We start from the raw sequence: 12,455 nt of genomic DNA on the forward strand, positions 1-12,455 counted from the left end.
AAGGTTTTCCCTTATATCCAATCTGAAGCTACCCTCTTTTACTTTAAAACTATTACCCTTGTCCAATCACTATAGGCCTTACTTAAAGGCCTGTTCTTATCAGCCCCTTTCAAGTACTAAAAGGCTGCAGTGAGGTGTCTGCCTATTCTTCAGGCCAAACAGCCCCTACTCTGCCAGCCTTTAGAGCACAGGTGCTGCAGCCTTCCAGTCATTTTTGTGGTCTCCTCTGGACTCACTTAACCAGGTCCATGCTGTTTTTGTACTGAGTGTCTCAGTCAGCAGTACTGGTATATGACAAATAGAAGGACAGTGACAGTGGATGTTTGTTGCCTATCTCTTGATAGGCAGAGCTATATCAGTACCAATAAAGCAGTCTCATGTTTATCTCTTGGCCTGAATCCAGATTGTGCTGGATTGAGATAGTTTCTTTAGTTAGATGACATTGTTGGTCAGACAAAGACCAGCAGAAACCAAAGACAGAACAGACCAAACTTGCTGAGTTTGCTCTGTAATTAACACTGAGTAACAGAACGGGGTTAGAGTCATAAAATGGGGTTATCTTTTTAGCTTTGATTGAATAATTACATATTTAGAGAAGAGAACAAGATTCTTTGTGGGTGACCCTGGTTATGACTTTGAGCAGAGGTAGACATAACTCTATGACTCTCACAAGCTGAATAGGGTAGAGGTCAAATTATGCTGAAATCCTTTTAGAATTTGTTAGCGAAGGGTGACTGCTAAACTATAAAGATGTAGTTAGTTAGGTTGCCGGTTTCTGGAGCTAGACTGAGGAGAATGCTGGTTTTACAGCACAGTTAAGAAGTTCTATTACCTCTGTGAATCAAGGTACAAACTATGCACGTCTTATTCACTGCAGCTCATAGAAGCTTAGCAATTAGGGAGGGCTCTTCCTGTCCTGAAGTAGGTATCAGAAGAAAGACATCGTGTCCATAGTAGAAATTCATATAACTGCTCTCCTTGCCAGTTAAAGGACAGAATTGGAGAAAATGAAACTTTTGAGAAATAAATGAAATCCAAATTCTTGAAGCAATCGGAAGTGTCCCAAATCATGTTTTAGGTGCCTCTCTGCTTCTTTTTCTTGGTTTGATTGGGTGGTTGTTCCTACAAGCTGTGCATGACCAATGTGGAAAATTATATTGTGTAGGACAGCTCTTGGCTGTCTTAAATGTTTGAGTGGGGTGAGTGGGTGTGGAAGTATTCTTTTGTGGTTGTGTTGATTCTTTTTAACCTTATTGAGTAATTCATTGATAAGAAGTGGAAACTCTGAAGTTTTGAATATGACAGAACTCTTTTAAGAGCAACACACTTCTTTCAACTTTGAATGGTACCCTAGTGATAGGTTTTCTGGTTTTGTTCTGGTTTTGCTGGACGACATGCTAGAAGCTTATCCACCTGTGAGCATAGCAGGTCATACTGGTTGCATGCCAGTGAGCTAAATAACTTAGCATTCATACTAAATTGGTAATTCTTGGTAAATTAAATTGGTAATCACTAGCAGTGTAGCTTTTCAGGATGTCATTTACTGGGGTAGTTTGATTTGTTATAATACAGGGAATGGAATTTTAATTGGATAAGATTTGGAGACATTTCTAGATTTCGTATTAAAATCAAGCTTTTAACTCATTTAGTTTATGGGTATGTTTATCAAATCAGGTACTTACCATAAATGATAAACAAGACTGATGCTGTAAGAATTACAAAATGTACAAAATATGTTAGGGACATCTTTTTAATTGCCCTTTTTTTTTCTGTCCCTCTGAATTGCTGCTGGGAAGGTGTTTCCCTAAAGTGCAGTCTGCTTTTTCTAGTTTTAGCCTGCATTTTCATGAGTATTGTTGAAAGCAGTGTTACCTCTGCTAAAATCATTGTTACCTACTAAATCTTTGAAGCCAAACCAATTTTTTCTTTAGCTGGTGTGATGTCTGGATGTGTTAGGTATTTTGGGCTCTTTTCACTAAGGCCAAATGTACATGTATTTTTCCTCCTACATTTGAAGTAATTTTGAATGTAACTTTGAGATTCCAAAATTTGGTTTATAGTTGTTTCTCTCAGTTTTCTTACCTCTTTATGCCTTCCTTCTTCCAAGCTGTCCATATGAACAACTACACAGTGTTTTATGACCAGGCTAGTAACTCTTCTGTATAAAATTTAAATTTACTGTATTGGTATTGAGAATCTGGAGAATATTTATTTTGTGCCTTTTTCTGTTTGTGGGTGGTAAACTACCTATATTCCCCAGCGTAGGTCCTTCTGAAGTATTTAATTCTGCCTTTGGGTCAGTTTCGTGGGTGGAGAGAGGTTGGATCTGTACTAAGATTTGCAAAGCAATTTAGATTAGCTCTCTGATTTGTGAATACATGAAGACTCCCTTCTTAATAAAATTAATTAATTTACATTAAAGTGCTTGGTTTGATGTGGTGTTTTTACTTTGTTATTGAAATTCGTTTTTCTGCTCCCTATTTCCAATGTAACAGGCTTGTTTCACTAAAGAACCACTATTCAGTAGGCTTGTGATGTAGCTCCATCTTTTTAATAAAATGAGCATGCAGTTCTGTGTGAAGGTATATGCTGTATTAAGTTTATTTATCCTAGTTGATTTTCATATATCTTTATTCTAAAAACTGGAAAATTGCCTCTTAACAACGCACACGTTAATGGAGAATGGGAGCAAGTGTTTAGTTAATATTTCATGTTAGTTACTGTGATTAATTTCTTTCACTGGACAGTCAGCTCAAGGTACTTGCAGGCAAATTCTCAGTTCAATGGATTACAGACAAACTTTTGTAAAATGGTTGGAGTTTGATGTTTCCTTATGTAAGTTATGTCATCAGTCACATAATTTCTTTTGAAAATATATCTTCTTTTAACAGAATATATTTTTAATCTTACTTCTTGAACATATGCATCTCAAATGTCAATAGGAAAAAGGTTTCTCATAGAAAGTATACCATCCTCATTTATGTTCTTGAGACTTACTGACAAAATATCACTATCTTTATATGTTTTGTTGTTTCACTGGAGTTTGTTAGCTGTTCTGAAGGCTTACCTAGATGTGTTAGTTACTGCTTTAGACTGTAACTGTTCTTTTCATTGAAGATTTGTGTTACATCTCTGTGTTATTCCCATGTAGTGCAGAACTTTTACAATGTTCAACCATTTCCATATAATCTGTGATGCTTATATGGAATCTCCTGTGATTTGCACATTCCTACCATTAGTGTGATTCAGCTGGACATAATATTCTACAGCAGTGCAAAACAGAAACAGCAGTAATGTTCTGTTTGGTGTGGTTACCTAAGCAAAAGAAATGTTAGCAGGGCTAACATCTACAGAGAAGAAATTCATGTCTACACTTGATATTTACCCTGGTCAGTGTGTCAAAAAACTGAGTATTTCTATTTTAGTTGTGGCTGAAAATAACGGAGGAAAGTCTTATGTTAATAAAAATAAAGATTTATAAATGTCATAGTTTTTGATGATGTAGTTAGGAGTGTTTCCTTTTCCTTACGCTCTCTTTCACCAGAAAGTAAAGCTTGTTTTCTTAAGTTTTGCATAGCTAAAGAATTAAAAAATGGTCATGCTTTTGTTTTAGCATGGGGAAAACATTGCTTTAAATTTGCAAGTAGACTGTTTTTACTGAATGTTGTTCTATTATGGTGTAGCATATATAAAAGTGAGTCAGTAGTACAGCCCAGCAGTTTGGAAGTTTAGACACTTGGCAAGTAATAGAGAAACTTAAAATATTAAGGTGAAGGTCAGTGGTGCCTTTTCCAGTGTAAATATGTTGAATGTGACTTGTACTTTTCTTATTTGCAATCTGTTCAGTTGTACACTGATGTACAGCTCTTCTATTCAGATAAGTTTTTTCTTTATTCCTTTTTTATTTTTTCCTGTTTTATTTTTTAAATTTCTATATTGATGCTGAGATAATATTTAGATACTTGTTACTAAGATAATTTCTGCTTTTTTTGTTCTTTCTGATTTTGCTTTTGTTGGTTTACTTTTCCTAGGGTTGTTTTTTTACCTCCACTTCATCTTCATAATTTACTTTCCTAGTCCTCTTTATATCTATTGCTGTTCTCTGTCATTTTTCTCTTCCCAGCAGGGTCTGTGTGGAATGCTCCTCATCAGGGGCCTCATGAGACTGTCTTTACTAGCTGAGTTGTAGCTCAGGTGGTTTGAAATTAGCAAGATTCTGTGCTTCAATTCCTCTGTAAAATTAAAGCTACAGCACAGAGTCTTGTAAGTATGAAAACACTTTAATTCTAATATTTCACACTGTCTGTCAATAATGCACTGAATGTGTCACTTGTTATTAATAAAGAGGAGGGTGTAGAAATTCCATAACTCGAGCAAGAATGTTGTAAAGCCCAAGACTAATGTCAGCCCTTCAACATGCTCCAGAGTTGTTTCAGAAGCTGTCATAGTAGTTTTTATTATTCATGCTGTCTTCAACAGTTTAGTAGTTTAGTTCTCACAGGAAGAACAGAAGTGGATGTGAAAGGAGTCTCTTCTGTCACAGTCTGTTCCCAAAAGCCAGTTTCGTGTTTTGCAGGAACACTATGAAAACACAAATACCAAAGTGCAGAGCTGCTGGGAGGATATAATCTTTGAGAACACGAGATTGGGCAGCTGGAGTTAGAGTGAGGGTCCTTCTCATTCAAGTTTCCATCTTAGACAATGTCCAGTATTAAATACTTACTGGGAAAATAATGTCTAATGGTGCACTGTACTTTTTTTGCCAGTGTGTCCAGTATGTAGCTTATAGCAAATAAGTGATAAAGGAACACTCTTGAGTGGAGTAAGACCAGATTTATCAGCCTCATGCACCTTGCATGTGATATCTGTATGTTTGTAAACACACACAGATATAAAGGTGGCTCTGTGGATTGGAGAATGGAAGTGGACAGTAATTGCCACAAACACTTTTCCTTGTAATTGATGTGTACAATGCAGTAACTACAAATAATGGTTAAAATAAAATAAATGACCACAAATTGTAAGCTTAAGAAATTCCTAGCTTTCAGCTCCTGGCACCTATCTGATTACAGAGGTTCAGAATGCTGATTGCCTGTGCCATGATCAGCCTTCATTAAGAGGCTGATAAAAAACTTTCTAATATTTGAAATTCTAACATGTTGCTAGGTTACTTTATTTTTTCATTTGTTTTTTAAAATTGCAATAATTTCAAACTTGAGAAGGACCAGGAGTTGACAGATTTTCTGAGGTGGTCTAAAAATTCTAACAATTTTTAATTTAACTTCTTGCTTTTTTACTTTTCTGATTGTTGTGTTAATTTATATAATTTTAAGTAAGCATTTTTTAGGAATTTTTAGATATCTTAAATGTATCATGTGAGTTTATCTTAAAAATGCTTCAAGGTTGTGTCTTAGTAGAGAAAAACAGGCATACTTGATTGTTTGGAGTCTCTGTTATATTTGTCAGACCTTCCTATGTGTTTTGTAAAGTCAGTTGGGTATTTGGCTTGATTTCACAAATTTTGCATCCCATGGGGACGAGGATTCATTAATCACACATAGGATCTTTAAATAGGAGAGGCTACCACTGCAAGAACCAAATTTAGAGCAAGTGAGGAGAATGGCTGGTGTAGTGACCTGACTGCCTCTTAGGAAACCTGTTTTCAGGAGCAACCTCTGGGACCTTTCTCAGGTTAGTGGAGGATAGGAGTTCACCAATGACAATGTTCCCTGTCTCTCCTGGGGGGGTTAAGTGCTTGCTGTACTTAAAACGCTTCCAAAAAGACATTACAGGCACAGATATGTGATATGGGTGGGGCTGAGTGTTTCAAAATGGTATCCTGTCAGAAAACTGTGATTTTTACACTCTGCACTTCTGGATCAGCTCTTTTTGCTGTTTACCTTTCTTCACTTTTTCTTAGGTGGGAAGGGACAGTGAGGGGCAGCTGATCCTCTAAGACTGGGGACCTTCCTGTGGCAAAAAAACCCAATAAAATGTGAGTCCACAAAAAAGCTATGAGGACTATCTACAGAAGTTTTAAACTATGGGTGATAGCGTCTTCTACACTGAAACTGCCTCACATGGGAGTGTTCTGTCCTTTATTTCTTCATTTATTTTCTCTTTTGTTTGATTTTAGGTGGCAAATTTATTTTTTTTTAATGTCTCTTCCCCTGTCTTGCTAAGCATTATAGCTGCAACACTTTTTGACCATTTTAAGTTTTAGGCTCTTTATTGTTTGTTTGTTTTTTCCAGTGACTGGTCTTGATGATACTATGGATGAAGAAGGAGTTAAAGAGAGTGGTAATGACACCATTGATGACGATGAGGTTGCTTTGCCTAATAGGAATTTGAGAAGCCGTGCTGAAGAAGCATCAGTCACATCACCAAGGAAATCACCACGTTTAATGGCGCAAGGTGATTATAGATTGTGTTTGCACAGTTGAAGTAAATCACATCTTTAAAATCCCACCCCCAGCATTTATAAATTTAACTTGATTATGTGAATCCCTATATAGAACATACAGAATATATACACTGCAGCTAGAAGCTGGCATCCATAGGGTATGAGTCAATTAGAATCTTGCTTATGGTTATTAAACTAATTTTTGACATTTTGATCCTTTTACTTACATAAGATTAATAATGTGGTTCTTCACCAACAAAAGCATGATAGAGTTGCAAAACAGCATTGGAATATTAGGTTAGCATGTCTCTATTCCCAATTTAAGTTTTGATTCTGTTTTTATTTGCATATTTTTGTTTTACTTTAGGTTATAGTAATTTAGTCAAAAAGTCTTTAATCAAAATATCTCAAGATACTTAATATTCTATTAAAATACTTTAATTCTTTCTGTTAGCTAATTTATTATAGTTATGAGTTTTCTAATTTGTTGAGCTGGAGTTATTTACTTCTCTGCTTTTGTCTCCTATAGAGCAGGTTGAGTTAAAAAGATAAAATTATTTAATATGGCGATCAGAATTTAAATAAGAGCCTGTGGTACAAAGCTGGTGATTATGCTGTTTAGAAAGCCACTGGAATGGTTACTTGTTTAGAAAATATAGGTTGTCATCAGGTGAGAATGTGACTGGATCTCAGATTTGTAGGCTGTTTTCTAAAAGATTTTTAAGCTTCGGTTATATTTCTAATCACAATATAGCTTGTGCAATTTTTGTTTGAGGTAGAAAAGTAGAGTTAGTTTTGATTTTCTTTCTATTGTTGCTTGTGTTTTGTATGTACTACTTAGAAATTCCATAGCTTTTAGAATAATGGGGTTTTACATCCAAACTATTTCAGTGTAAATTTGACATGCAAGTAATGTAATTTTGGGAGGGTTTTTAAGTTTAGTAAATAACGGAGTTTTAAATCCTCTTTGTATCCAGTAAGCTAAATTGGGGTAAGTCACTTTTGTTCTAAGCAAATCTTGTATTTGCAAAAAGAAGGAAGCAGAATAGCTAAGAGATTTTCTTTTTCCCTTCCTAGAAGCAGTACGGAGTCTGCGTCAGAGCACGCTAGCCAAGCGTTCAAATGTTGCTCCTCCTCTTAATACCAAGAAATCATCTGTAAAAAGTGGATCTGCTCCAAAAAATGGACAGAAACAAGAGAAAAGTCCAGTTAAAGAGACAGATGTTGCTGCACGCTTGAAAACAGAGCAGCCTAGAGAGGTTAGGCGTAGTACAAGACGATCAGGACAGGTGGAAGGAACAGCAGCAGTAACAGCATCCCAAAGTAATACAAAATGTCTGCCTGGTCCTGAAGATGTGAAAGAAGTAAAGTCTGAAACCTCTGAGCAGGCAAAAGTTGAAGAAACATCCCAAGAGTTAAGTTGTGCTAATTTAACAGAACCCTGTTCTCCTTCTCCTGGAGAAACAAAGGAAATAGTAGAGGTTGCAGTGAACACTGACTCTGGGAGTGCTGAGTCAGTTTGTTCAGTATCTGCAGATACTGAAACGATTCCAGTTAAAAATGAAACAAGTGATGTGATTGATTCACTGGGCTTGGAAAATTCTTCAGAAGAAAAGACTGATAATAAAGCAGAGGAATCAGAGAAGAAAGCAGAAGAGCATAATCAAATTGAAGTAACTGGAAAAGATAATGATTCATCTAGTGCTTGTGTGAATACAGATGGCATTTGTAAGACCTTTTCAAATGTGTCCAGCTCTGTGAAAGAGGGGGTTGATTGCAGTTCAGGTTCCCACAACGTGGAAGTTCGTGATGAAAATATATTGTCAGTAAAGGAATGTGTAACAGAAGCTGGAGGTGATGACAAGGGAATGGAGAAAACTGAAACTCCATCTGAGAAACTATTGGACAGTACAGACTGTGATAATAAAGACTTGAAAAGCAAAGAGTTTGCTTCTGCTGATGCAGGAAATAGCATTTTAGAAAGCACTGTTGTTGACCAGTCAAGCCAAAATGTACAGCAGATTTGCAGTACTAAAGTAGAAGGTACAGAGACATCAAAAATTCAGGATGATGAGAAACAAACTGGTATTTCAACAAAATGTGAAAAGACCATTGGACCCCAGCATTGTAAATCTGTAGTACAGAATAAACAAAATCTGACTGCAGGTACTCGGCAGAAATCTGGTTCAGTGCAACAAGAATTGACACGGTCAAGAACAAGAGCTGGTGTTGCTGTTTCGGGTGTTCACAGTCCCTCTTCAGCAAGTCTGAAGCGAAATGCAGATGAGCAAGAGAGTCATCAGCATCCAAATAACCCAGTTAAAATTAGAAAGAAACAATCTGATCTGGGTTTGAAAGCAAAGAGTAGCATTTCAGGGGTTACTGTAAAAAAACAGACCAACACGAAGAAGCTAAAGAAAATACCCCGAGTCCAGGCTTCTGGGCAAGCCCAGAAGTCATCAGTTCAAAAAGGAAGTGAGAAATCTCCTACTCGTCAAAGCTGTTCTAAGGATACCCACCACTCTGTGCATTCATTGTCAGGTCATGTTTCACATCCTGGTCAGAAGCAAGCCAGCAAACATCAGCTTGCAACTGGGCTAAAAGCAAATAACTCTACAAAGGAAGAGGCAGAGACTAAAGATCCCTCTGTTGCAGAACATCTGAAGGAGGATGATAAGGAGAAAAACAAGTCAAAAAGAAATGATAGGAATCTCCAACCTCGCCAGAGAAGAAGTAGCAAAAGTCTTTCACTTGATGAACCTCCGTTGTTCATTCCAGATAACATTTCAACTGTTAAAAGGGAAGGCTTGGAACATACCTCTGCTAGTGAAAGCAAACATATTTGGGTGCCCAGCAAGCAGTGTGGCTTTTGCAAAAAGCCACATGGCAACAGGTGTGTGTGGCAGTGTGTTTTAGGAATTTATCACTGGTCTTGGAAGGTAATTTTTTTCCTTCCGCCAAATGTTTAATGCTGCTTATGTCAAAACAAAGTCCTAGTCTTGCAATACAAGTCTGTATGTAATACAGTCGGTTAATTTCCTTTGCACACGTACTTTTTTTTTATAATTTAAACAGAGCATTAGAAATTAGTTTGGACCAAAAGTTTGAATACAAATGTTTTATTATATGAGTACATATTTTGATGAATATATAATTCTTCTGTGTGGTTTAATTATGCACTTCAAACTTGACTTTCTTCATAGAAAAGAAATTAGATATCTGTATTCCAGGTTGTCATTTCCTTCTTTCCAGAGACCTCTTAAGTGGAAGGATCACCATCAACGAAAAAAATCAAATAGTTGTTTGCTTGTGACTTTTACCTGGTACAGGTCCAATTCTAATAGTAGAGATACAGAGATTTTTTTCACTTGTGTAATCATTGCCATGACATTTCATGTAACTGTAATTAAGTAATTGCTGGGGAGGAAAGAAAGAAGAACATGAAAAAAAACCCACAAAACTTCCATGTGGGCATATCTGAAATTGCCTTTAAACATAGTAATGAAGTTGCAATCTGAAGTTGATACTATCTCTCTGTGGCAAAATTTGTTCTATACAGTAAGTGAGCTGAAAAAGACCATTGGGTTTCACTAATGATCTGTTAATCCAAGAATAAGAATTCCTTTATTACACATACTGTTTTAATATTTAAGTATTTTTTGTTGTGGTTCCACTACTAGACTAGTTTTTAGTTCTTTAATGTCAAACTGAAGATATTTGTGATTAGCTTATGAGAAAGTTTCAGTAGTAACTTTTAGTGTTTGTGCTTTAGAACTCCATACATCAGAGTGAAATATGGAACAATTACCTTTGGCACCTGAGGAGTTTTTTTTGCCATTTGTTTGTATCTAAGAAGCCCTTCTGACCTTTATTGACTCATTGTATCATATTTGAAAAGCAAATACATGAAAATTAATTTACTGTACAGTAACTGCATCATTGTGGCCTACTAGAAGAATTAGTAAGAGGTTTACTCTGCCTGGTTGCTGAGGATTACCTGATTGAAGGGGTGCTCATATTTAGTTCCCTGTGGTTTTATTAAAAAAAAAAAATCCTTTTATTATTAAGACTCTCATGATCTGTGTCTTTGTAAGAGTGTTTCATTTTAAGCAAGTTGCATTTCCTTAGTTTTTGTCATCTTAGGCACTTCCATGACAGTTAAACTGTATGAATAGCCTGTATTTCAGTGAATTGTTTACATCCTAAAAAGGCTGCTTTCTGGATAAAAAAATGCTTCTGTAGATATTTTTAAAGCAAAATATGATATTTGTAATTTAAACTACTTGATAGCTGTTAAAAATGCAGCTTTGACTTGAATTTGTGCTATACTCTTTCTGTTTTTGCTAATATTTTAAGCATTCTGTGGTTTGGGGTTTTTTTCCATGTCTTGTTAGAGTTCAGAAAGTCTTGATTTTTATTACTAAATGGATCTAACCAGTGTGGGAAGATGTGGCAGTGATTCAGTTAGATCTACTTATTTTAGTTTATAAAGTCAAAGTAGCATTACAGAAGATACAGGGATACACAGCAATATAGGATTAAGTTCAGCAAACCCAGTTTTGCATTGCCAGTTCTTCCTGCTGCCAGAAGAATAATATAGTGTATGAGTCACAGCTGAGGTTGCATTGAGACAGCCCATGAGTTGCCACAGATGGTAATTACAGGTATCATCAGTTTTGTAATGCCAGTCTTCAGTGTTTTAGGGCATTTGTGTTGGAATTGTGTTATTTTTTTATGTCTGCCTAGCAAAACTGTTGGTACAACCAGTGCTTTCAGCAGAAGATAATCAGATTTGCTAAACATAGAAAGATTTTTTTAGCACATAAACACAGAATTTTTGTATATAACACAAAAAGAGAGAGACACAGTAGTGGAATAAGGAAACTTGCACTATTGAGCTTCATGCCTAATAACAGAAGATTTGAGACTGTCAGTGCATGACTTTTTATCATTACTAGTGTAAGTAATAAAATTTTAATTTGTTCAGATTATTTTACTTTTTAATTTTGTGCTACAAATAACTTAAACCTTGCAGATTCACTTGCTGTCCATTAAGATACAAGAGGAAGCAAAACTTGTATCTCCTATGCCTTGGCATTTGGTCCTAATTTAACTATTACTGCAAGAAAAAGAAAATATTTATAGTACAGTGCAAAGGAGAAGTGTACGATGATAAATTTGCATTCTGTCTCTTGGAAACCCATCAAAACTATCAACATTTACTGTAATGAAAAGGGGATTTTAATTTGCTGTTTGGACTACTTTTCAAGGAAATGTGTTTTCCTTTTGAAACCACCTAGCTGGTCACTCTTACCCTTTTTTCTCATTGTATAAAAGAAAATGAGAAAGAGTAAGCCACAAATGCTGTCAAATGGCTGTATGGTCAAGAAATGTCAAAGGCAGAACTAAGATCTGAAACAACATTTTTGTTTATAGTTCTATAGTTATTTCAATTTTGGAAATTTTATTCAATGCTGTGGTACAAATTGCTTATAGGAAAAGAAATTAAACTGAAGTTGCAGCCCTCAAACTGGGAAGTGATTTGCTAAGAGCTTTGCAGGATGTCATGTTAAAGTAACATATTTAAAATTCAGGATGCAGAGTAGTAGTCACTTGAATCTTTGTGTATTCATCTAATAAATGTAAAGCCACTAACTTGTTATTGTAATACCAAGCTTGGAGAGTTAGTTCAGGTTGAAGGTAACGTGTGGAAATCATGGCATCAGCTTTCTTTGTGTACAGAATTCCCAAAGGTCAGTGCTTGCTTAGGCCTTACACATACACAGTGTAATTTTACTCTGCCTGTTAGAACAAGAGTAGAAGGATGGTACTTTACTGTTGTTTTATTTCAGATCAGCACGTGGCAAATGGAGTAAATTTATATCTTTAGCAATACATGTAGTAATTTGCTACATGCAAAGTCAAAGTATGCTTATCTTGTACTGCACATAGCGTGGGTTTAGGAAAGGAGGAATTCTGTTTTATGAACATGAGTTTTGCATGATCAAAAAAGTTTACAAGTTATAACTTCTTGCTTTGTAAGAGGCACTGC

General features: G+C 35.9%; 1 protein-coding gene across 12 annotated transcripts in view; it reads left to right on the plus strand.

The window, feature by feature from the left end:
• Positions 1-12,455, plus strand: part of PHF3 (PHD finger protein 3) — a 51,914-nt gene that overhangs the window by 14,340 nt on the left and 25,119 nt on the right. For 4 of the 12 annotated variants that reach the window (XM_064412298.1, XM_064412287.1, XM_064412294.1 and 1 more), the window contains 2 exons: positions 6,253-6,414; positions 7,481-9,296. In XM_064412298.1, coding sequence (XP_064268368.1) covers positions 6,273-6,414; positions 7,481-9,296 — 1,958 coding nt within the window. In that variant the 5' untranslated portion in view covers positions 6,253-6,272. Of the gene's footprint in view, positions 1-4,126; positions 4,264-5,574; positions 5,692-5,920; positions 5,996-6,252; positions 6,415-7,480; positions 9,297-12,455 lie in introns of all 12 variants that reach the window. The other 8 variants (XM_064412291.1, XM_064412290.1, XM_064412297.1 and 5 more) reach the window with 6 other exon arrangements.

This window comes from Passer domesticus, chromosome 3 (assembly GCF_036417665.1).
Source record: "Passer domesticus isolate bPasDom1 chromosome 3, bPasDom1.hap1, whole genome shotgun sequence".
NCBI lineage: Eukaryota > Metazoa > Chordata > Aves > Passeriformes > Passeridae > Passer > Passer domesticus.